The 22646-nt window shown below is 58.4% G+C and overlaps 1 protein-coding gene across 3 annotated transcripts; it reads left to right on the top strand.

The window, feature by feature from the left end:
• Positions 1-402: 402 nt before the first annotated feature.
• FRMD6 (FERM domain containing 6) lies at positions 403-18839 on the top strand. 3 transcript variants are annotated; one of them, XM_052783630.1, is made up of 14 exons: positions 403-459; positions 8137-8319; positions 9095-9185; positions 9476-9618; positions 10341-10417; positions 11052-11238; positions 12351-12506; positions 13290-13355; positions 13440-13508; positions 13707-13881; positions 14886-15221; positions 15338-15463; positions 16203-16294; positions 16414-18839. In XM_052783630.1, the coding sequence occupies exons 2-14, from the start codon at positions 8221-8223 to the stop codon at positions 16696-16698; spliced, it is 1902 nt and encodes a 633-aa protein (XP_052639590.1). In that variant the 5' UTR covers positions 403-459; positions 8137-8220; the 3' UTR covers positions 16699-18839. The 3 variants fall into 3 exon arrangements, with proteins under 3 accessions (XP_052639590.1, XP_052639588.1, XP_052639589.1); XM_052783628.1 differs by lacking the exon at positions 403-459 and having other exon boundaries at positions 8090-8319; XM_052783629.1 differs by lacking the exon at positions 403-459 and having other exon boundaries at positions 8091-8319; positions 9476-9555.
• The last annotated feature ends 3807 nt before the right edge of the window (positions 18840-22646 follow it).

Below are 22646 nucleotides of genomic sequence, written 5' to 3'. Positions count from 1 at the left end.
TGCGTACGTCGGGGTGGGTGTATTCCCCGTGGAGGCTCGGGTCCCCTCCCGGGCAACGCTCAAGATCCCCAGGGGATGCTCGGGTCCCTTCCACAGCAGGTTCGTGTTCCCCCAAGGGAACCCCCGGTACCGGGGCGGTGATACCCGACTTCCCGCTCCCCCCCCGGGGGCAAACGCTCGGGTCCCCTCGGCGGGGCCGAGCTTCTCGGTTCCCTCCGGGGCTACTCGGCTCCACCTCCCCGGGGGCTGCCCGGTTTCCCCCCCCCCCCCCTCCAACCCGCTCCGGCTGTCCCGGGAACGGCGTTCAGGCGGGAGGCGGTGCCGGTGCCGCTCGGGGGCGGCCCGGGAAGGGGCGGGGGCGGCGGGCTGGGCTGGGCACGGCTCGGCTCGGCTCGGCTCGGCAAAGCAAGGCAAGGCACGGCAAGGCAAGGCAAGGCAGCGCGGTCCCCGCAGCCGCAGGTAGGTGCGTGCCCGGCGCCCCGCACCGCGCTCCCGCCTCGGCCCGGCGCGTCTCCCCTCCGCGGGGCTGCCGCGGGTGGGCCCGGCGTGGGGCCGAGGGCGGCTGCTTGTTGCGCTTGGGGGATGGAGTTGGTGCCGGAGAAGTGCGAGAGGGCTCCCGGCTGCAGGAATGCGAGTCATTTCCTCCGCCCGCCCCGCGGGGACGTGAAGGCGAAAGAGCGGCCGGACCTCCGCCCGCCCCCGCCGCCACGGCCACGGCCCCGGCGGCTGTACGGTCCCCCCTCGCCCGTGGGACCCCTTGCTCGTGGGTCACGCTCGCCCACGGGTGCCCTCACCTGCGGGTCACGCTCGCCCACGGGTCTCCTTCGGCGTGGGTCGCGCTCGCCCTTGCCCGTGGGTCCTCTCGCCCGTGGGTCACGCTCGCCCACGGATCCCCTCGCCCCTGGGTCACGCTCGTCCGCGGGTCCCCTTGCCTGTTGGACCCCTCACCCCTAGGTCGCACTCACCCACGTGTCCCCTCGCCCGTGGGTCCCATCACTCATGGGTCACACTCGCCAGCGGGTCCCTGTGCCCGTGGGCCACACTCGCCAGTGGGTCCCCTCACCCGTGGGTCCCCTCACCCTTGGGTTCTCTTTGTAAGATCTCTTTTCCGTGGGTTGCCTTCACCCATGGGTCCCCTTGCCCGTGGGTTGTGCTTGCCCATGGGATCCCTCGCCCATGGGTCCCGTCATCTGTTGGTCCCCTCACCCGTGGTCCTCTTGGCTGTGGGTGGTGCTTGCCCATGGGATCCTTCACCCGTGGGTCCCGTCGTCTGTTTGTCCCCTCACCCACGGGTCCTCTCATCCGTGGATCCTCCTGTTTCTGGGTCGCAGTCACCTGTGGGACCCCGTTGTCCATGGGTGCCCCCACCCATGGGTCGGCCGTGGGGGTGCCATGGCTCGGGGTGCAAGCTGGTACCTGGTAGTGCCACTAATGGTCTTCTCCATGTTTCCCACTGGGGATGCGAATCCCCGCCAGGTTCTCGAAGGGGTGAGGATAAACCCCCGCAGCACTCAAATTGGCCTTTAACTGACATCGTGCCCTCGTGGCAGCGAGGAAATCGGGGCTGAGGTTTCCCAGGACCGTCCTTGGTGTTCCCGTGTCCTTTGACTCGCACGTGGGAGTAAGGCTGTGCCCGGCCCCGCCGTGCCCCCTGCCCCCCGCCACTTTTGCCGTCGCCTTGCAGTCCTGAATCGGCTTTTTTCTGCTCATGGCCGATGCGTTTCTGGTCATGAGGATGTTTGAGGATGTTTTTCCCTCTAAGCCAAACTCTGCTTTTCCAGAGGTGCTTCGGCATGGCGCTGATGGAGCCGGGCATGTGGAGCTTTCCTGCTCTGCCTAATTCCCCGGCTGGTTTGTGTCGGTGTTTTTCCATGGGGCTCCGCTCACCCTCTCCAGTTCTTGGATAGAGCGGGGTTTAATTCGAGTTCTCTTGCTTGAAAGCAATGTTGTTTAATTTAAAACTCCCAGTCCTGAAGGCGTGTTGGGGTTTGGTTGTAGGTACTGGCTTTTTACTATCGTTTTGTAAAGGGGTTTCTTTTTTTAAACTGGGTTTATTTAGGCTCTTTAAACCCCGAGTCTGTAAGCAATTATTCCATTACATGAAAGTCAGTATGCTGAAAAAGATTAATTCAGACCAGATGTAAAAATAAATGCGAATTTCAAATTAAGATGATGTCAGCTCCCTCCTGCGAAAAAAAAAAAAGCAGCCTTTGGACTCCAGATGGAGTACACAAATGATGGCGGTGGTTAAAATATCTGCCTGCTTCTTAATTGAGTTTTATGCTTTTTTCTTTTTTTCCCTTGTCTGAAAAGCGGGCTTAGGATATTTTTCAAACGAAAAAAAAAAGAAAAAGCTTTCCCCATTGCTGCTGGGGCAGGGAAGTTTATGGAGGCTCTGGCGTGGCCGAGGAGCTCTCCCAGCCGGAGAAGCGGAGAGCGCCAGGGGAAGACAAATCCCCCTCTGCCCACTCCAGGATTAAAAAAAAGTAACTTGGTTTGGCTTCGTTTTGCCGGATCTGGAGCTGGAGGCGAGGACGCCGCAAGACTGCAGCGGGGGCTCTGGATAGCCCAGGCGCGGTTACGGGCGTTTCGGCATAAAATGGAGCTGGTTTTTGGGCTTTTGGCTGTCTGCAGAGCGCTTCGCATCCCTTTTTTTTTTTTTTCCTCCACATGTGCACAAAGCGCTGCACGTTCCCCGGAGCGGGAATGGGTTTGGGCGCTGATCCCACATACGGGAGCGTGCCCGGGAGCGGGATGCTGGGGATGGTGCTCCCCAAAAGCGCTTTCCCCTGGGAAGGAAGGGTTTGCCCAGGGCCAGAACATCTTGGGGTGGGCGAGTGGTTTATGAAATAGGAAGGTCCATGGTTTGGAAACTTGGGGCTGTGCTCTCTGCGCCGTGGGGATGCGGGATGGTGACTCTGGCCCTTACGGCTGCTTTGTGGTCCAGGGATCCCGCAGCCACCAAATCCCAAGGGATTTACGGATGCTGCTGCTGCTAGTGTGGGCTGCAGGCTGCCCCCGGAGGGGGGAGCAAAGGCGATGCTTCACGTCCACGTGCATCCTTCGGAATGATGCCTGCGGTCCCGGGAGCGGCACCTGAGCTCTGGGAGGTTTGGGCTTGTTGCTGGTGACGCTGGGGGATGGTTCATGAAGCCCCCAGGAACGCGGAGGAGGTGGGGGGGCAGGATCCGGAGCCAGATGGGGGAGCTGGGATGTTCTGAGCATGATCCCCCCCCCAACCCAGTCTTGATGCAACTGGATTCTCTTAGCAGATATTGCTCTAATCCCAAAGGCTCGGGGTGAAGTTTTCCGGAAGGAAATAAAATGGAAGGGGCTGGTTCAATAGCAGAAGAGGGAAGAGGAAGAGCAGGCGCCGTCCCTCCCTCGCTGGAGCCTGTGCCAGGCAAAAGCCACTTCTGCGTGCATCCTCGGCGGAGGCCGGGCTGCTTTATTTATATTTTAGCGCTCCAAAGTAAGGGAACAAAGAGGCCTGGGATGGCTCTGCCGTGGGTCATGGGCAGATGGAAAAATCAGCGCTTCCAGGCTGGATTCAGCTCTGTGCACGGCAGAAGGATGCGGAGAGGGAGCGGTTTCCCGAGCTGCCGTGGCTCAGCCCGTGTTTCCCCATGCCCTGATGTGATGTCCTACGGGGCTCGTCCCCAGCGCTCGCTGCCATCGCAGCTGCGACACAAATCAGAGGGGACAGAGGGGCCGTTATCCCATTTTGGGGATGATGCGCTTGGCTCGGCCCTTTGCGGATGTCTCCGGGTGTCCCCAGCACCCGCTCTGCCCGTTGCTGTTGTCCCATTGCAGCAGCCAAAGGAGAGGAAGAGGAGGAGGAGGAAGAGGAGGAGTGTTGCAGAGGTGGAGACAGGCGAGCTCCTGGGGGAACCTTCCTTGCAGAGGCTTTTTGGACACCTCCAGTGCTCGAGGGCATCTGCTGGGGCTGGTGGGGCTGGTGGGGCTGGCCCCCGGCTGCCCAGGCTGAGTTTCCAGCATCCAAATAGCTTTTGTGGCAGATGAAGTAATGTAATATTTATAACCGAGTCCTTTTTCCCAGTGAAGGTCTCTTTCATCTGCCTCTCTTCATTAGGAGGAAACTGTTGAGTTCATGAAGAATTGGAGACAATTTTAATTACGGGGCAACCACAAGCAGGAATTAATCTAGCTTTTGGGTTAGTAGAAGCTGCATTAAGTGACGGCCTTAAAACTTGTAATAACAGCTCGCGCATACCTGCGCCCTGTGATGTGGGGTAAAACCGACTCTAAACTCTTAAAAACAAGAAATTCCTGCCCCGTGAATTCATCTTCCCATCTCGCTCTGCACTTTGGGCTGCCTTTCGCTGCGGGATGGCCCGTGCCTACGTGTGGGTCCCGTGCCGAATTCCTTCCCTCGCCCCTGTTGTGGCTTGGGAGGGCTGGAACAAAAGCCTGACGATGGGTTAAATGGCTGATAGGACAGAAATTTTAAAAAACTGATATTTTGGCAAGGGAATTTGGGTGATGGAGAAAGGGGCTGGATCTGTCTGGGGACTGGGGATTGAGGCTGGGTTGAGCGGTGGGCGCTGTGATGGTCTGGTGGCTACCACAGGGGTACAAACCTGACCCAAAACCATGGGCACGGAGACTCAGCCGCTTCTTTTAAATGTAATTAAATCCACGGAGGGGGGAACAAATGCCGCACATGCAAACCAGCCTCGCTTCGCGTGCACAGAAGCTGCGCTCTTGCTTCTTTGGAAGAAAAACCCACCTCAGCCGGCAAGTTCAAGCGATGTTAAATCCCCAACCCTAGAATGGCATCCAAATTTATATTTCCTACGAGAGCCTGGCACGCTGCTCCGGCACCTCCGTCTGAACCGGGCCCAGCCTCTGCCTGCCCTCGGCCGTGTTTGCAAGACCCCGTGCTGAATAAATCCCCCGCCGAGTCAGCAGCGACGGCCCGAGCTGCTTTTCCAAGCCGCGCCAGCCGGCAGGTTTATTGCGTGATGTTTTCTTTACAGCAGAGCTTTGCGACGGGGTTTATCCCGTGGCGTTGGTACGAGGGAGGGAGACGATATTCCGGCAGCCTGGGCTGAAAAACATGGCAGATCGAGGAATTTTCTCCGCATAGCCCCGGAGTTACAAGGCGCATAAGGGGTTTGCAATGCCTTCCTATGGAGTTTTAATGCTCTTTTCCCTACAGCAGGGAAAAACGTGGCTGGAAGACCTGGATCTCCCGGCGCTGCGGAGGCTGATCCGTGCCTGAGTCCTCATTCCCAGTGTTTTTTCCAGCTGGCTTTGCTCTCTCTGGATGGAAAACCCCTTGCAAAACTGCCAGGGGTGGAGGTTCCCGCTCGGGCTATGGGGTGACCAGTGTCACCTCCCCCCCCGTAGCGTGGTATTCCGGGGGGGCTCTCCCTGCAATCCAGGCTCTTTCCAGCTCGGAGCCGGGCATATTCGCGCCTCGCGTCGGCGCTTGCGCCGCAGCAGAAGCGACTCGGTGAGGGCAGCGGCACGGGGTCCCGGGGAATCAAAGCTGACATTGTAGGAATGAGCAGCAGATGCTCGGAAAGAATTTGCCGGCGTCTGGCCGAGGCTGCTGGAGGCACATCGCCCTGGAAAGGGCTTTTTGTGCCCACTTGCTAAATCTGCCCCGCTTCCAGCTCGCAGAGGGCTGGCAGAGCCCCGGGGAAAGCTCTTGGAGCTGAGGGGGGGTCTCGCAAAGTCGCTGGCCACCCCTACGGTGCCCTATGCGGTCGTCTGATGGGGTGTTATCATTCAGCAGCAGGATCTGGAGCATTTTCTATACAAATACCAAAATATATGGGGTTTTTTTTCCTCCCATGTTCTGCTTGCTCTCGGAGGTAGGGTCCTGCAGAGCTGCTGCTGGGGGAGATGTTTTCTTTGGCTCCGGCGGTGCCGTCCCCACCGAGCCGCACGATGCCCGTGCTCCGCTGACGCCAGCTCGTGGGTTTTAATCCCCGATGCTCAGGGACCAGTTCAGGCTGCAGGAGGAGGGGTAAATATATTGACTGGCGTGGGGACGAACAGCCCCGGGATGCCAAGAGCAGCGCGGTGCCACGGGGAAGCTCTCCTGGGGGGGACACAAGCTGTATGGTGGGGCCCGACACCCGGCCCCTGCCTGGTTTTTAAAGGCAGTTTGGAGGCAGTGAGGTGATGAGCTGCGACACCGGGGTTTTTGCCAGCGCCCTGAAGACTTGGTTTCATTTCCAAGTGTTTTTAAGAAGGTGTTTTCCTCGGGGATCCTGCTGCGATCAGGGCTTGGTGCAGAGGCTGTGGCGGAGGGGGGACCCATTCCCGACCGGCTGCTCCGGGCTCGTTCCCGTGGCAGGGATGCTGTGGGGCCCCGGGTGTGCGGGGCTGACGCTGCGGTGCTGGCGTCAGAGAATAACCCCCTGGTGATGGGTTTACCAATAAATCAGGGGTGGTTTGTGCCTGTGGCTGTAGTTCTGAGCCGGCTGTAGCCCACGGGGCTGTGGTGGGAAGATGCTCTGGTGCACCCGTTGGAGCTGCAGGAGAGTTTTGGGAGGGAGCGGGGTGCGGAGGGTGCTGGAGGGTGTCTCGGAGCATGGCTGCTTTGCTGGGGATGCGGCACCCTCCCTGCCACGGCTCACGCAAGTCACTTCACGCCCAGCCCCGCGTCGGTGCACGAGAGCTGCCGGGCACCCGGCCGGGACGAGGACGTTTGCCAAATACCTTCAGCCCCGTTTCGTTCACCGCTGTGATTTTTAATGAACCTTGAAACCAACCCATCGGCTGCGCTGTTTGCTCCCGGTTGGGATCAATCTTGTCTGGGCACGGCCGCGATGCACAGATGCGACGCACAGATGCAACGCACAGATGCGACGCATGGATGCAATGCACAGCCACAACGTGTGGCCACGATGCATGGCCACAATGCATGAATGCAATGCATGGTCACGAGGCACGGGCACAATGCACAAATAGATTGCGCAGGTGCAATGCATGGCCACGATGCACGCCCACGATGCACAACCACAATGCACAAATGCAATGCACGGGTGCAATACGTAGCCATGATGCACAGCTGCAATGCACAGCTGCAATGCATGGCCACAATGCACCGTTGCGATGCATGTCTGCAATGCATGGCCATGATGCACTGCCACAATGCATGGATGCAATGCACGGCCACGCTGCACAGCTGCACGGGGCCTCAGTGCTGCAAACCCAGAGTGGCATGGGGAGAGAGCATCACCTCTGGATTTCCCAACTTCTGCAAAACCCCAGTAACTACCTAACACAAAGTCACCTCCGGGTGCTTTTTTTCCCTGCTGTACAAATATGCAAGTTAAACTGTTTTGGAAGCCAAAGGCATTTTCATGTCGACCAAAGCAAATATTTGGTGAAGAGGGAGACGCTATACTGTATAAATCTATGGGTTAGAAAAACGGTGAACTAGTTTAGAGTTTAAAGATCCTTGCTCATGGTGTCATGTGTGCATTGTGTCCCTGGGGATGGTCATGGGGTAAAAAGTGCTTAAGGAATATTTGCCCTTGAAAAGAAGAGTTGCCTCGGGTTAGCGCTAGGACGGATTCACCCGCTTGGCCCTGGATTCACCTGCTCGGCCCCAGTACGGTACGGATTTAGGCGAACGCTGGGAAATGTCAAGAGACAGCGATTCCCACCTGCAAATCATTGTTAGCACTTGGGTTATTTTATTTAACCCCTGTAAAGAGCTGGAGCTGGGGGGAATGATGCCGAAAGGGATGCGGGGGTCCTGCCGCGGGACCCTGCACCGGCCCCTCGCCTTTTTGCTGCCGGCAGCAAAACCTGCCGCGCCGCTCCTCTCCGGCAGAGCCGGGTTTGTTCCCAGCAGATAGACTTTTATGTTTTTTTAATTATGCCAGGAAAGCCTTTCCTGAGGTTTTTCTGAATCCGAGCCGGGAGAATAAAACTGCTGGGTCAGGTTTTTTGGGCTCGACTGCGATCCCGCGCTGCCCTAACCGCGGCGCCGGGGTTGGGATGCGGGGTGGCCGTGGTGGGGTGCGCTCGGGGGTTTTGGGGGACAACCTGCTTCTGGGGGGACACGGTGATGGGTGGGAAGATGCCCGCGTTGGGGTGCGGGAAGCCGAGGGTGCCATGCACGGGGCTCAGCCCCTCTCTCGCCCGCAGGGATGGTGCCCGCGGGGACCGAGGCCACCCCGGCCCGCCGGTGAGGTGCCCGCCGCCCGCCCCGAGCCCCGAGCCCGGACCACGATGAACAAACTGACCTTCCACAACAACAGAGTCATGCAGGACCGCCGCAGCGTTTGCATCTTCCTCCCCAACGACGACTCCCTCAACATCATCATCAACGTAAGGCAGCGCAGGGGGCCCAGGGAAACCCCCTGAGCACCGACGTTTTCATCACACCCGGGGGCTTGCAACCGGGTGCGTTTGCAAGCTCCGGTTTTGCTTCTGGTTTTTATTTTGAGCCTGCCTGCTCTCGCCCTGCCGGAGAAATGCACACGAGTTATTCCCCCTGAAGGCTGCGGCAGCGTTTTACGCTCTCCTGCTGCTTCTTGACTCGAGGTGCTGCTGGCAGCGCCGTGATTTTCGGCGGGTGACCTGCTGCATGCCATCCCACGGGGCGGCATGACGAGGAGCGGGCAGTCCTTCCTCCTTCAGTCCTCGCTCCAGGCATCCGTTGTGGATGGCAATTCAGCCTCGTGTACCCCAGCGAATAAACAGGACGGGGTTTGGCTCTGGTTCGGATGTAGTATTGAACGTGACATTCCCCCACTATTTTTTTTTTTTAATTCAACACCACCCAATGTTCTCGTTTCTGCCCCCAAAACCATCTCCCTGGCGCCGGGCTAGTTGCAGTGAGGTCTCCACCACCGTCTGCTGCTCTCGAGCTGCCCCGTGGTCTCCCGTGTGTCCCATCCCCAGGAGAGCTGTGGACCCGCACCCCAGGGTGGGAGCCTGCTTTTGGGGACTTCCACGTTGGCCCTATGGAAAAATGAGCCCCATAGCCCAGCCTGTCACCCCCCGGTCCTGCTCGGGGACCCGGCGGGGGGGTTCGGTGCCGCCTGCCCAGCTCAGCCGGGCACAGATGCAGCAGGGACCATGTGTGGGGGTTTTTTTGCAGGTGAAGATTTTGTGCCACGAGTTACTGGTGCAGGTGTGTGACCTCCTGAGGCTGAAGGACTGTCACCTCTTCGGGCTCAGCGTCATCCAGAGTAAGTCAGGGGCTCACGCCGTGGGTTCAGTGCCCGTGGCCGGTCCAGCCTGATGCCGTCCCGGCTCGGCTCGGCGCGATGCCACCGCGTCGGGGCTGCGTGTTTGCCCAAAGGTGGGTGCCAACTTACCCAACCCTTTGGTGGCCTCTCATTTAGGTGACGAGGAGGTTATGGACCCCCACACCAACACCGCCCGCCGATGGGTCGGGGTGGGGGCCAGGGCAGGGCTTGGCGGGATGCAGGGGACACGCGGGGGGGGGGGATGCTGATGCCACCTCTGTCCCACCCAGACAATGAGCACGTGTACATGGACCTGGCCCAGAAACTCTACAAGTACTGCCCCAAGGAGTGGAAGAAGGAGGCCAGCAAGGTCAGCGGTGAGGTCTTGCATGGAGAGCTGACGGCAGTAAGGCCACCTCTGTCCCCATCGCAGGTCACTTCCAGGACATGGGAACGCAGCCGAGGGGCGAGGCGGGGGGGGGGGGGCACTTGGCTGTTAGGCAGCGTGGGGTGGGGAGGGTGGGCGTGCAAAATTAATAAAACCCAGATGATGCTTGATGGCTGTCACCCCGAGTGCCACCGCGCGCCCCAGCTGGGGACGCGTCCTCCACGCTCCCCACCCCGGGGCTGTGATTTTTTGTTTTCCTCCCGTATTTCTTTATGCTTCAGCAGAATTTTTAAGGTGGCTCTTTCTTCCAGTTTCTAAAATTCGAGCATTTGGGGGTTTTTCCCCCAAAACACCTTTTCATTATTTCAATGCAACGTGCCAAGGGGGTTGGCCTGAAGGGTCCCGTGCTGGCGCTGATTTGGCACCCAATATGGGGACTGGTGGGTGATGGGCTGGGGAGGGGTGGGAGAGGGACAGTGGTGGTGGGGGGGCTACAGCCCCCCTGCAGGTCTCAAACCCAGCTGCCTGCTTCTTTAAATCCAAATCCCCTTCATGTTTCAGCATACTGGGGGGAAAAAATAGGTGTCAAACTGTAATTCAGGAAAAACCACGGTCGGCGTTAGTGAGTGAACTCTTCCCTGCGGCTTTCACCCCACGGGGGGCAAGGGGGTGGCCGTGATGGACCTGGCCCCGGGTGAGCGGAGATGAAGGGCTGGGGCGTGATGCCGGGGTCTCCGCAGGAGCCCTGAAAATCTCCTCCGTTCCAGGGGATCGACCAGTTTGGCCCCCCAATGATCATCCATTTCCGAGTGCAGTACTACGTGGAAAACGGCAGGCTGATCAGGTAGGATGCACCCACCCGTCCCCACTGCGGTGGGCACCCACCCAGGGCGAGCGGCTGGCAGGGGAGCACCCCGGGGTGCCCCTGGCTCGGGGACCCCTCTTTGGGGCCGCGCAGCTTTGGGATGCTGCGGGATGCTGCTCGTGCACCCAAAAACTCGTCCTTTCTGTTGGGGCTGGGTGGCAGGGGCAGGTGGGGACATCGCTCCCAGCCAGCGGTGACAAAGTCTTTTGGGGGACTGGGGCCATGGCATTTAGGATTTTGTCACAGCTTAACCCGCGGCACAGCCTGATTTTAATTCACGCGTGTACCTGTGGCCGGATGGGAGCTTCAGGTCCTGTTTCAGGGAAAAAATAAACCAAACATTTTCAGGGTCTTGGGTGCATGGGGACACGGTGGCACCTGCAGCCAGGCAGGGATGCTTTCGGGGGGGTTATTCTGGCTGTGGGAGGTCTGGAAATTTCAGCACAGAAAAGGGAGCAAACGCCTCGGCACCCGGTGCTCTTTTTTTTTATTTAAGAGCCTCGCACCGGGAGGAAGGTGCCAGAGCCATCTCCCACCCCGTGGTCTCGGTCGTGGGTGGGTGGGTGTCCCGCTGGCTCCCTTCTCCTCCCCTCTCTCCTCTGCTCCCCCGCAGCGACCGGACGGCACGCTACTACTACTACTGGCACCTGCGGAAGCAAGTGCTGCACTCGCAGTGCGTGCTGCGCGAGGAGGCTTATTTCCTCCTCACCGCCTTCGCCCTCCAAGCCGACCTGGGCGACTTTAAGCGCAACAAGCACTACGGGAAGTACTTCGAGCCCGAAGCCTATTTCCCCGCCTGGGTAAGCGTGCCGTGATGGGGTCCCCGCTCTAAGCTCGCGGGAACGCTCGCGAGGCTGCTGAGGCTGGGCTGCTCGGAGGCTTCCCGAGCGGCCGGCGTTCCTGCTGCCTCCCTATCTCTGGCTTAGTCCCGGTTATTAATAACCTCTGACAACTGCGGGGCTGCAAATAGCTGCGGGCAGGGAGGGTTGGGGTCGGTGTGGTGGCTGGGGCAGCTCGTACCGCTGGTGGGGATTGCCCTGTGCGCCGCAGGGATGCTCAGGGAGGCTTCTCCGCGTGCTACGTGCCGTCGCGGCATCGCCCTACCGTCATCGGGTGCAGGCTTTGCAGCCCTTTGGGAAGCGGTGTCCTCCGTGCTGGCAGCGGCCGCGGGTGTAAGCAGCTCCTGGGACAGTCCTGGAGGGAAACTGAGGCAGGGCACGGGGTGACACCCAGCCCCAGGTCACCTCCGACCGGCAGGCAGAGCTGGGCGCTGGGGCGATGCCGTCCCGATGACTTTGCGCAGGAGCGGAGTAGGGAGCGGTCCCGTATGGCACGGCAGCGCCACAGGCAGCTCCCGGCTGGGACCCCCACTTTGGCAGGGACACCCCTTCCCGCAGCAAGGACATGGCACCAGCCTCTGCAGGGTACCCAAAACCAAGTCCGTTTATTACCAGATGGGTAAATATTAGAGAGGAGCGGCAAGGGGCTGCACGGCCACGTCTGATGTGCCTTTGGACCCCAAACAGCTGAACCTCCCCCGTGGTTCCCCGCAGCCGGGGCTGCCAGCAGATGCTGGGAAGGGGAAGATTAATAATAAAGTTGTGGGCACCGTTGCCCGCTTTATGTGCTTTCTGGGTTTTGCCCTGGCACGGGTGACACCGGAGGTGTGAGCTCCACGGGATGGGCACGCCAAGCAAAGCTGTAATTCCCGGTGGGAAATCCTGCTGGCAATGAGAAGTTGTTGGCTGCTGTATTTATTTTATTTTAACTTGCAGCTCTAAAATGGAGCGTCTTGCTCCGATTTCCCTTTTCCCTGGAAATCACCGCTGGCCGGGAGTGCCGGGGCTGGCAACCGTCCCCGAGCGAGCACGGAGCAGCTCCCCTGGACGAGCTTCTCCTCTTCTCCATACAGGTGGTTGCAAAGAGGGGCAAGGACTACATCCTGAAGCACGTTCCAAACATGCACAAGGATCAGTTCGCCCTGACGGCCTCCGAAGCCCATCTCAAGTACATCAAGGAGGCCGTCCGGCTGGATGACGTAGCTGTGCACTACTACAGGTTGTACAAGGTGAGCCCCGGCTGCGAGCCCAGGCTGGGTTTCGGATTTGGGGCTGCTTTTTATTGAAAGAAGCAACTGCCGAGCAATTTCTAAGGTATTTTGGGAAGAGCGGCGTTTGAATTGGCACTCGCCGGCTGGAGCGGAGCGGTCTCGCGGGCAGGGCTTTGCTCCCAGAGGCAGGGAGATGCAGCTTTTTATAGTCCTGCCATTTTCTAGAAGTTACGGAGAGGCGAGAGGTTTGCCGGCGTGCGAGGAGGCAGCCACAAGGTTTCTGGGATCTTATTTTTTAGTATCTTCTCCTTAAGAAATACATGCTGGGTTTTTCTCCCAGCAAAGAGGTTGGTTTGCTGCAGGCAGGGTGGGCTGCCCCACCGTCAGCAGCTCTGTGCCGGTGCGGGAGCAGGTTGGGCTTAAGCGTAAAAGTGCCCCAGCTCTGTTTCTGAAGGTCATTCCAAGTTTTCTGAGGTTAAATTGCTTGTCCAGACCCTTAAGCCAGGGTGTTTCTGGGCGGTGAGGGGGGGGGTGGCAGGTGCCTGGGGGTGAGACCAGGGGGGACGTTCGAGGATGTGACCGGGTGATGGGTGTGCCTCGTTAATTAAACAGTTGGACTCGATGATCTTAAGGGTCTTTTCCAACATAAATGATTCTGTGATTAACGTGGCACCTACCGCATGTGGCTACACGGGAGATGGGGTGACTACAGGAGGATACCTGGGCTGGGAGGGGTGCAGATTTACCCACTTCATACTGCAAATAATGTATTTAAAACCATCTAATTCTTTTCCCCTTTAGGACAAAAGGGAGGTAGAGGCCTCCCTGACGCTGGGGCTGACGACGCGGGGCATCCAGATCTTCCAGGTAGGCGGCTGAGCGAGGACGACCGCTCGGCTCCCTGCCCACGGCCGGCATCCTCAGCTGGAACTGTCCCTTCTCTTTTTGCAGAACTTGGACGAAGAAAAGCAGCTCCTCTACGACTTCCCCTGGACGAACGTGGGGAAACTGGTGTTCGTGGTGAGTCCCACCATCCCCAGGCAGAGCATCTCTGCCCCCGTCGCTCGTGGGCTCTGGTTTGGGCATGGGGTGTTGTTGCACAGACCTCAAGCGGGGCGATTGCAGGCTCGGGGGGGTTAATAGTTGGGCTGCAGCAGGACTGGGAGAGAATTAGAGTATTTTTCTTTCCGGGGCTGATGTCCCCCTTCTCCCACGTAGGGTAAGAAGTTTGAAATCCTGCCGGACGGGCTGCCCTCGGCCAGGAAACTCATTTACTACACGGGCTGCCCGCTGCGCTCCCGTCACCTCCTGCAACTGCTCAGCAGCAGCCACCGGCTCTACATGAACCTGCAGCCCGTCCTGCGCCAGGTCCGCAAGCTGGAGGAGAACGAGGGTAGGTGACCCCCCCCCGGGGCGCAAATCCCACCGGTGTCGGGCTCCCACCCGGCTTTTCTGCCCGTACGAAGTGCCTGGTCCTTGCGGCAGCCCCGTGGCTGGGAGCGTGTCGGGGGGTGGCTGTCCCCACGTCCCCCCTTGACCGTGCTGGGCTGGGTGCTCACTGAACAACCCCCCCCCCGGCTGCTTAGGGATGGGCACAAGCCCTGCTGCGGTCCCTGATGGCCCAGTTCCTCCCAGTGCCTCAGTGCAGGGCTTCCCAGTGCCCCGCATCCCATCTCCAAGCTCAGAAAGCCCTTGTGCAAACATAAGATCTTCCTCCTCATCTTCCTCTTTCCCCTCCTCCTCCTTTTCCTCCTTCTCCTCCTCTTCCTCCTCCTTGTCCTCCTCCTTTTCTTCCTTCTCTTCTTCTTCTTCCTCCTCCCCCTCTTCTTCCTCCTCCTTGTCCTCCTCTTCCTCTTCTTCCTCCTCCCCTTCTCCTTCCTCCTCCTCTTTTTTCTCCTCTTTTTTCCTCCTCCTCTTCTTCCTCCTCTTCCTTCTCTTCTTCCTCCTCGTCCTCCTCCTCTTCTTCCTTCTCTTCCTCTTCTTCCTCCTCCCCTTCTCCTTCCTCCTCCTCTTTTTCTCCTCTTTTTTCCTCCTCCTCCTCCTCTTCTTCCTCCTCTTCCTTCTCTACTTCCTCCTCCTTGTCCTCCTCCTCTTCTTCCTCCTCACCCTCTTCTTCCTCTTTTTTTCCCTCCTCCTCTTTTTCTTCCTCCTCCTCCTCTTCTTCCTCCTCTTCCTTCTCCTCTGCTTCCTCTTCCTCCTCCTCCTCCTTTGGAGGGATGGCACAGAGCACACCGAGTTTGAGGCTCCCCACCCCACCTCACCATCCCCAAATGCCACCGGGACAGGGCTGGCTCCTGGTGTGCCACCCAAACCGAGCTCAGGGTGGCCCTGGGTGCTCGGTGTCGGGGAGGGGGGGGCAGGCTGCCTCGTGCCGACGGCGTGCCGCTGGCCTCGCAGAGAAGAAGCAGTACCGCGAGTCCTACATCAGCGACACCCTCGACCTGGACATGGAGCAGCTGGAGAAGCGCTCGCGGGCCAGCGGCAGCAGCGCCGGCAGCATCCGGCACAAGCGCCTCTCCCGGCACTCCACCGCCAGCCACAGCAGCTCCCATACCTCCGGCATCGAGACCGACCCCAAACCCAGGGAGATGGGACCCGAGGACGGCTTCTCGGGCGCCGGCGCCCACCGCAAGCTGAAGACCTGCAGCTCCATGACCAGCCATGGCAGCTCCCACACCTCCGGAGTGGAGAGCGGTGGGAAGGACCGGCTGGAGGAGGATTCCCAGGATGATGGTGAGATAACCAGCTAAGCGTGGGCTTTCCAGCTTGGGTCTCACCAGGTCATTGGGGTTGGAGGGTGCTCCGAAGGTGCGCGTCAATGACTCGTCCCACCTCCTCCTCGCCTGCAGAAATCGAGATGCTGGTGGATGACCCCCGGGAGCTGGAGCAGGCTGGCGAGATGGAGGTGAGCCCCGACATGTGCGTCTACATCACGGAGGACATGCTGCTGTCGCGCAAGTTCAACGGGCACTCGGGTAAGGCGGCGGATGCTTTTATTTCCAATTCCCCAATGCAAGTCACACCTTCGGTGGTCGGCAGAGCGAAATTAGCCCGAGGCGTTCATTTGGGACGCCGGGGAAAAGCCATTCGCCCGCTGGGTCAAAGGAGAGATGGAGTAAATTTGGTGAAACTATAAAAAGAAGGGGTTGCCCAGGAAAGGTGCAGGTTTTGCTCGGAGCAGGACTGATGCTCTGTGCAGCTGCCCCGTGGCACAGAGGGCTGTGCCCAGGCACGCCAGGTTATTTGGAGATACCAGGGGACGATGGCAGGAGCTGCCCGCAGGTGACGGACATAATTTTGGTGATGTTCTCAATTGCTGGCCCCCGCTCTCGTTTTCATGACAACCCCTCGCTTGTTCCCATGAGTACGGGTGCTGTTATCACACGCGCGAGCCTGGCTTCTCCGGAGCTGTGCCTGCACCCAGAGAGTCACCCGCATTTCCAGCTCCATACTGGGTGCTACTAGGAGGTCTCCAGGGTGCCAGGCTCCCTGGGGATGGCTTTGGATGCCATTTTGGTGCAAATTTGGGATGCTTTGTGGTGGGTAAAGCTGGTTGCAGGCAGAGCCATTGGGGTGAAGGCACACCATCGAGCCGAGGGTGCCTTCGCCCCAAAGGAAGGGCAAGCCGCCAAGGGCAGCGGGCACGGATCCCAAGAGAGCTGAGAAGCCTCGAAATAACCTTCGCACCCTCCTCTTCCTCTCTCCTCCGCACAGGGCTTATCGTGAAAGAGATCAGCTCCTCCACCTCCAGCTCCTCGGAGACGGTGGTGAAGCTGCGAGGGCAGAGCACCGACTCCTTACCCCAGGTACGTGGTGCCGGCGGAGCTTTGGTGAAACCCAAAGTCCTGCCGGCACCGGGGGTTTGGGTTTCCCCGACCCCCTTGGCTCCCCGGCGGGTCCTGAGCCTCCTCTTTGCTTTGCCCAGACGACATGCAGGAAACCGAAGACGTCGACGGACCGGCACAGCCTGAGCCTGGATGACATTCGGCTCTACCAGAAGGACTTCTTACAGCTGGCCAACCTGTGCCAGGATACGGCCCAGAGCTACACCTTCGGCTGTGCCCATGGGCTGGAGGAGGAAGGGCTCTACTGCAACGGCTGCTTGGCCCAGCAGTGCATCAACATCCAGGAGACCTTCCCCGTCAAAAGAACCAGCAAATACTTCTCCTTGGATCTCACCCACGACGAAGTCCCCGAGTTTGTCGTCTGAGCGCTGGCGGGGGGTGGCAGGACCGGCTGCCCGCCCTCGGGGGGGAAGGCTGGGGCTCCCTGCCCCGCATCGGGGGCCGTCGATGCCGCCTTCCCCCCCAGCCCCGCAGCGCTTCCCTGGCAAACCGAGGCCGTGGAAACCATTGCACTCGGAGGATCGCCCCGACGGCGGGCGGGATGGAGACCCCCGGGCATGGCGGAGTCCTGCCGGCGGTCCTCCAAGCATCCTTTCTCCTCCGGACGAGTTAGTGCCAAACCCAAGTTGTCTTATTTCAACTGCGAGAAGCACAACTCGTCTGAGCTAGCAGAAGCCAACTCGTGTTTTCTCATTGCCTCGTGGCGAGGTGACCTCTTCTCCTCCTTGCCCCCATCCTCAGCGCTGCCGGCGGCTCCGGCGGTGGCTCGGTGGCAAGCGACGCCGGAGAGAAAAGCGCCAGACTGTTGTGTTCAAGTCAAGCCAAAGAAATGTAAATACCCTAAAGGCCAGTATGGGAAGGGAGAATTAAGCAATAACCAGCCGGGGATCTCCAGGCACAGGTGATGCACCGTGGAGGAAGGCCGGCGGCTGCTGGGGCAGAGCATCAACCCAGTTCTTCCAAAAAAACCACGTGCTGGAGGTCAGGCCAGAGCGGTCCCAGCGAGGTGGATGGCAGCTGGGAGCTCTCAGAGCCATTTGCAGCTTGTTTTTTTTTTTTTTTTTTCTTTTTTTAAGAGAAAAAAAACCCCAAACCAAAAAAAAAAAAACCCCACCCAAGAAAAACAAAAGCAGAGGAGAATGGAAAGGAATAGGTCATTTGTAAGGATATTGCAATAATGCATCCCGAACTTTGAATATATAGAGATTACATATATAAATATATCGAGGTATGTATGTTTATATATGTCTGGATCTTATAGACCCATTTGTGTTTTACTTCTGCTCTAAAATACCTTTTATACAAAGGATCTGCCTCTCTTCTTTAATGAACCATATAAACAATCATAATTTTTTCTAAGCAGTAAGGTGAGAAAACAGACTTTCCTCTCAAGAAGAATATGTATGCAACTGCATTGTAAGTGTGGCTCTTCCCGGTGCAGTCTCCGTTGTATTTTACCAAGGCTTTTCATGCGTCTTTAAGTCTCTTACAGTTTGAATAGTTCTGCTAAAGGATGATGGTGATGTGCTAGAAAAACCCAAGTGCGGCTTCTGAGTGTGTCCTAGGGAAGCCAGCCTGCCCAGGTGTAACATTTACCATCGGTACCAGAGGGTAAAGCATTACAGCAGCTAATATTCACAGCACAATGCCTTTTTAGTCGGTATTTTTAATTAGAGTTTAGCTATTGACAGCCAAAGTTTTGCCATATTTTGATATACCACCTTTTTTTAACTGGAAACTTTTCTTAAAAAAAAAAAAATTATTTTATAAATAAGCACAATCTTATTTTTATAAGAAATGTTGGGGAAGGGAGCCGAGAAGAGGGAACTGGTACCAAAAGAAAAGGAGCATAGCTATTGGCACAGTGCAAAAAAGCCTCAGTCTTATTGCGATATGGGAGCTGGTAGGGGAGAGCATCGGGCACTGCCGTGGCTCTGCGCTGCGGGACCGTGGCACCGGCACAGCGTGTCCCCACCCCAGAGCGTGGTCTCACCCGGCACGAGGGCCCGGCGACGCTGGATATTATGGGAAAATAACGTAGGTAGCCAAACGCTGGCAGGGTGAGCAGGAGGCTGGTGGTCCCTAAAGCCTCTCTTTATCTCCCCTAAAGCCACCCAGTGCAGCCGGGGGGATGCTGCCCGGCGGCTCAGGGCTATGTGCCCCGCTTTGGTTTCAGGGGGACCCCAGCAAACACCCCAAAAGCCTCTTTTGTGGGCACCGCATCCCGGGCTGGGATGCCGGGGTTTGCTAGCAGCAGCCCCACTGCAGACCCCCATCCACGGGGTTTGCTGTGTGCCGGGGGATTGGTGCGTGCACCAGCAACGTGGGTCTGCCGTGCTGGAACCCCACGGGCTGGTACAGGCAGGAAAATCCCCTAAATTCATCCCAAGTCTCTTTTTTCCCCCCTCTGCCAGCCTCTGCGAGGCAGCGGGGCTGCAGCACCCAGATGGGGGGGGTCCTGCTGGCACCCCATCCGCCGGCGAGCCCCGGGGTTCCTCCGTGGGACCCTCACGCACGTAGCTGGAGGGAGCAAAAGGGTAACTTGTATAAAGAAATGCATTTCTTGGCCCCCCCCAGCCCATTATCCTGCAACCAAACCCGAACCGAAGCAGCCCAGCCGGGGTTGGAGCCACGGCGGGGGCTGCGATGGAGCTCACCCCTGGGCAAGCGGGAGCAGAGCCGGGTGAGCCGACGGGGGCCGAGCCGGGAAGCGGGGGGACACAGAGGTGCCATTTATTCCGCAGGTGGCCGGGGCGGCCGCGCGGGTCCCGCGGGGGACGGGGTGGCCGTACCCGCCTGCCCTTCGTGCCGCTCCCCCTGCAATAATGAGCTATCTGTCTGCACGAACGAAATAGTCCTTTCTGTGAAAGGATCCTCCCGTCAGGGCAATGGGAGAGCCAGTGACTGTGTTGCAAAAGAAAAACACAAGGAAAAACTATACAAAAACCCCGCAGCGAAATTATTTTGTACCAATGAAGTTTGTTGTGTGCCTTTTGCGGTACGGCTGGAAATGACAATAAAGTGACAGTTGTTTGCATTACTTTGACTCTTGGCGATTTAAAATGCTCCCAGGCTTAAGTGAGTGATGAAATGCTTATGAATTTAATGAATGTGTTTTACATTTATTGTGCTCTCTGCTCCAGCATCGTTCGGCTCCGGAGAACAGGTTAAGGCAACTCCTGCCTCGGGCGGAGGAACGGATGGACTGATCCTTTCAATCCTGGTTTTTGGTGATTTCTATGAAAGTGGCACCCAGTTCCAGCGCCCACGCTGGCCCTGGCCTGGCTGCCGAGCAAGGCGTGATTTGCTTTTTTCCTAATGAACCCCCCCCCAAAATGCTCCCCTGTTTCCAAAGCAGCGAAGCCCAGCACAGGCATCACCCCTTAGCCTGGGTGGGTGACGGTGACAGCAGGGCCCTGGGACATGGGGACCGCAGCGGGCTGGGGGGGGGGGCCGTAGCCTGTTGCCAGGCCCCCCAGCCCTGCTCCCCCCAGCCCAGCCGGCAGCAGCATTTGCTGCCATCCAGCTGCGGGACCCGGCTGGGGCCAGGGGCTGCCAGGCAGCGGTCACCAGTGTGATGAGTGAAGCCGTTCTCTGCCTGCCACGCTCCATCCCTTTAATCCCTCTTTCTCCCTCTTCCTCTGCTTGGAGCGGGCTCTGCTTGGGGAGGATGGGATGGATATTTAGGGCCAGCACCCGGGTGAGTTTCCCCAAAGGAGGAAGCTCCACCATGTTAGTTAAAGATGTGACCTTGAGCAGGATCCTGCCCTAGAGGCCGGGACAGCTTCCAGCCTCAGGCAGAGCGCAGGGATGCTGGCAGAGCTGCCGCCCTCCGAGAGAGAGCTCCTCTCGAGATGCCCAGTGAGGATTTCCCGAGGCCTCACTCTCTGCAAGCGTGTGGGCAGGGGAGGCTCTTCATTTTCTCTTCCCTGAGTCCATGTTTTTGGATGAAGCGTGTGGATTCTCCAGTGTCTGATAGAGGGTTTGTGCTGCAGCCTTCCCCCTTCCCAACACCCAGGGCCACCTTCCCGTCTCCCATGCCGCTAGCGCTAATTAAACTCCTCGGAACATAATTAGCCAGCTCTTTTCTTCTTGATATTGCCAGGTTTGCTGAGCCTGGCACCTATTTCCTCCAGCCAAGGCTGCGGTTATCAGTACCTCACACAACAGCTTTCCGCCATCCCCCAGGAGCCCGGGACATCCCCGGGATCTGCACTGGAGCCTCCCTGCCTTTGCCATCCATCCTTCTTCCAAACGCCCTGGGAGAGGGCTGGGGATGGAGACGTGGGGCTGTGCACCTCTGGCGTTGGGGTATCCCCTCTGCCCCCCTTCCCCAGCACCCTCAGCGCAGCGGTGCCAAGGGACCATCCTGTGCCTTTTCTACAGGCTCCAAAAATAATGGCATGTTACCAGCCATTTCCCTTTGTCCTCTAAAAATAGCCCTTTCGTCTTCAGCGAGGCGGGCGCTGACCGTCGGGCGGGCCGTGGGTCTCCGTGCCTAATTGCCGATTACTGCTAACACCGGCCATTTTGGGGGCAGCTAATTGCCTCACGCAGGAGGGAGCGAGCGACTTCTGGGGGGGGGGGCTGCATTGTCTGCTACTAAGTATAGCCTCCAGATTTCATCCTTGGCCTACAAAAACCCCTGTATTTTCCTAAAACCAGACGTTGGATGGTTTTTTGCATGAGCCTGCGGAGCGAGCCAGCCCTGCCGTCCAGGGGGGAGAGGGAGGGGGCTCTCCCCTCCCCATAGGCTGTGTTTAGCAAAGACCAGTACCTCCAGTTATGCTTTTAAATTAATCCCCCTCCGTTTGAAGGCATTTGATGGCTTGGCTTCCATTGCTCCTTCATCTCGCCGTGGGAGAGGTCCCCAGGGGAGGAAAGGTCCTCCAGTTCCCATCCCGGCGTGTCCCCAGGCAGCCTTGCACCCACGCTGGCCTTTTCCCTGGGATGCTCCCCGGTGCTGGCAGTTCTTCTGCTGCTCTGCGTTACCATTTCACTACCAAATTTAAGCTCTCACAAAAAGGCTGCACTTGGGCCAGTTCATCTCCAGTCGCTCCACTACCAGATTTTGCGTCTCCTGTCACCGTTTTGCGACAACCTGACAGGTCGAAGACTTGGGATTTGTAGGGTGACAACATGCAAATGCCGCTTTTACAGAGCCAACTGCAAAATGGACTTAAAAAAGCGAAATGTTGCAGTAGCATACTTTTTTTATTTTTTGTTAAATTTTGCCACCAGGATGAAAACAGGCAGTGCTTTCTCCTGCCATTAAGCAGTGACGGCTGTCCCCGCCTCGCAGAGCATCCTCATTTTATCAGCCCTTCCAAAACAAGGATTGCTGGACGTACCCTTCGACATCATCCCAATTAGGCGCCAACAACTGATTGGCGATAATTACAAAGATACCCCATGTGCCCATGTCTCTTTAGGCTGGCGACCTTCTGCACCCCGAAATTATTGTTGGATGCAACGCTTTTATTTAACGCAGCACCGCACGTCCCCTGCGTTGTGTTTGGGATCAGTACGGGGTGGGGGGGACCCTGCCAGCCCCGGCCTCGTGCTGGGTGCTGCCCGGGGGGGTTGCCAGGATCCCGGGAGTATGGGCTTTATGGGTGCCAGGGTGGGGTGCCAGGGCTGAGCTCCTGCACCCCACTTGCAGGGCAGCGAAGGAAATCAGTCATCGAGTGTTGCTGTGGAAACGGGAGGGGAAACCCAGTTTATGGCAGCCAGCACCTCTCTGCCAGGAATCCTGCAGAGCTTGGCCAGCGGAGGGGTGACACGCAGCCCCCCCCCCATTGCCCACCGCTGCCGGCCCTGGGGGGGGGTCCCACCGCTGCCCTTTGCGGGATGCCCGTGCCTAGCGCCCACGGGGAGCTGCATCCCACGGTGCTGGTGCTGCCGTCGTGGGCACTGGCACGGTTTGCAGCGCCTTGTTTTGGGGGGGTCGTGCTGCACCCCAGCTCTGCTGTGTCCCCTGCCCGGGGAACACATTAATGTATTTTCAATGTATATGTGTAATATGGGGCTGTTGAGTCCTCCAGAGAGCAGACTTGAAGGTTTAGCCATGAGCACCCAACTGGGTTGGCTGCGGATGTTTTGGGGTGCAGGTGGAGGAAAGGGTCGCCTTATAAAAACCCCACCAGCGCTCACCAGCTCTTTCCAAAATCTTCCACCTGAAATCTTAAAAACTGGGCATGTGGGCTCACACCGATTAAAAAGAAAATACAAAATACTGAGTGCTGGGTGTTCCCCCGAGCTGTGCCCTGGAGGGGCAGGTAGGGGCTGGGATGGGAACTTTTGAACTGGGAAG

Source organism: Harpia harpyja, chromosome 3 (assembly GCF_026419915.1).
Source record: "Harpia harpyja isolate bHarHar1 chromosome 3, bHarHar1 primary haplotype, whole genome shotgun sequence".
Lineage (NCBI taxonomy): Eukaryota > Metazoa > Chordata > Aves > Accipitriformes > Accipitridae > Harpia > Harpia harpyja.
The sequence above is the reverse complement of the archived record's forward strand: the minus strand, read 5'-3'. Positions and strand labels throughout refer to the sequence as shown.

Coding starts and splice junctions, on each gene's coding strand:
- FRMD6 (XM_052783628.1), top strand. CDS start 8,104: ATGCACGGGGCTCAGCCCCTCTCTCGCCCGCAGGGATGGTGCCCGCGG. Junction 9,619..10,340: donor CACCTCTGTCCCCATCGCAG/GTCACTTCCAGG, acceptor CCTCCGTTCCAG/GGGATCGACCAGTTTGGCCC. Junction 12,507..13,289: donor ACTACTACAGGTTGTACAAG/GTGAGCCCCGGC, acceptor TTTCCCCTTTAG/GACAAAAGGGAGGTAGAGGC.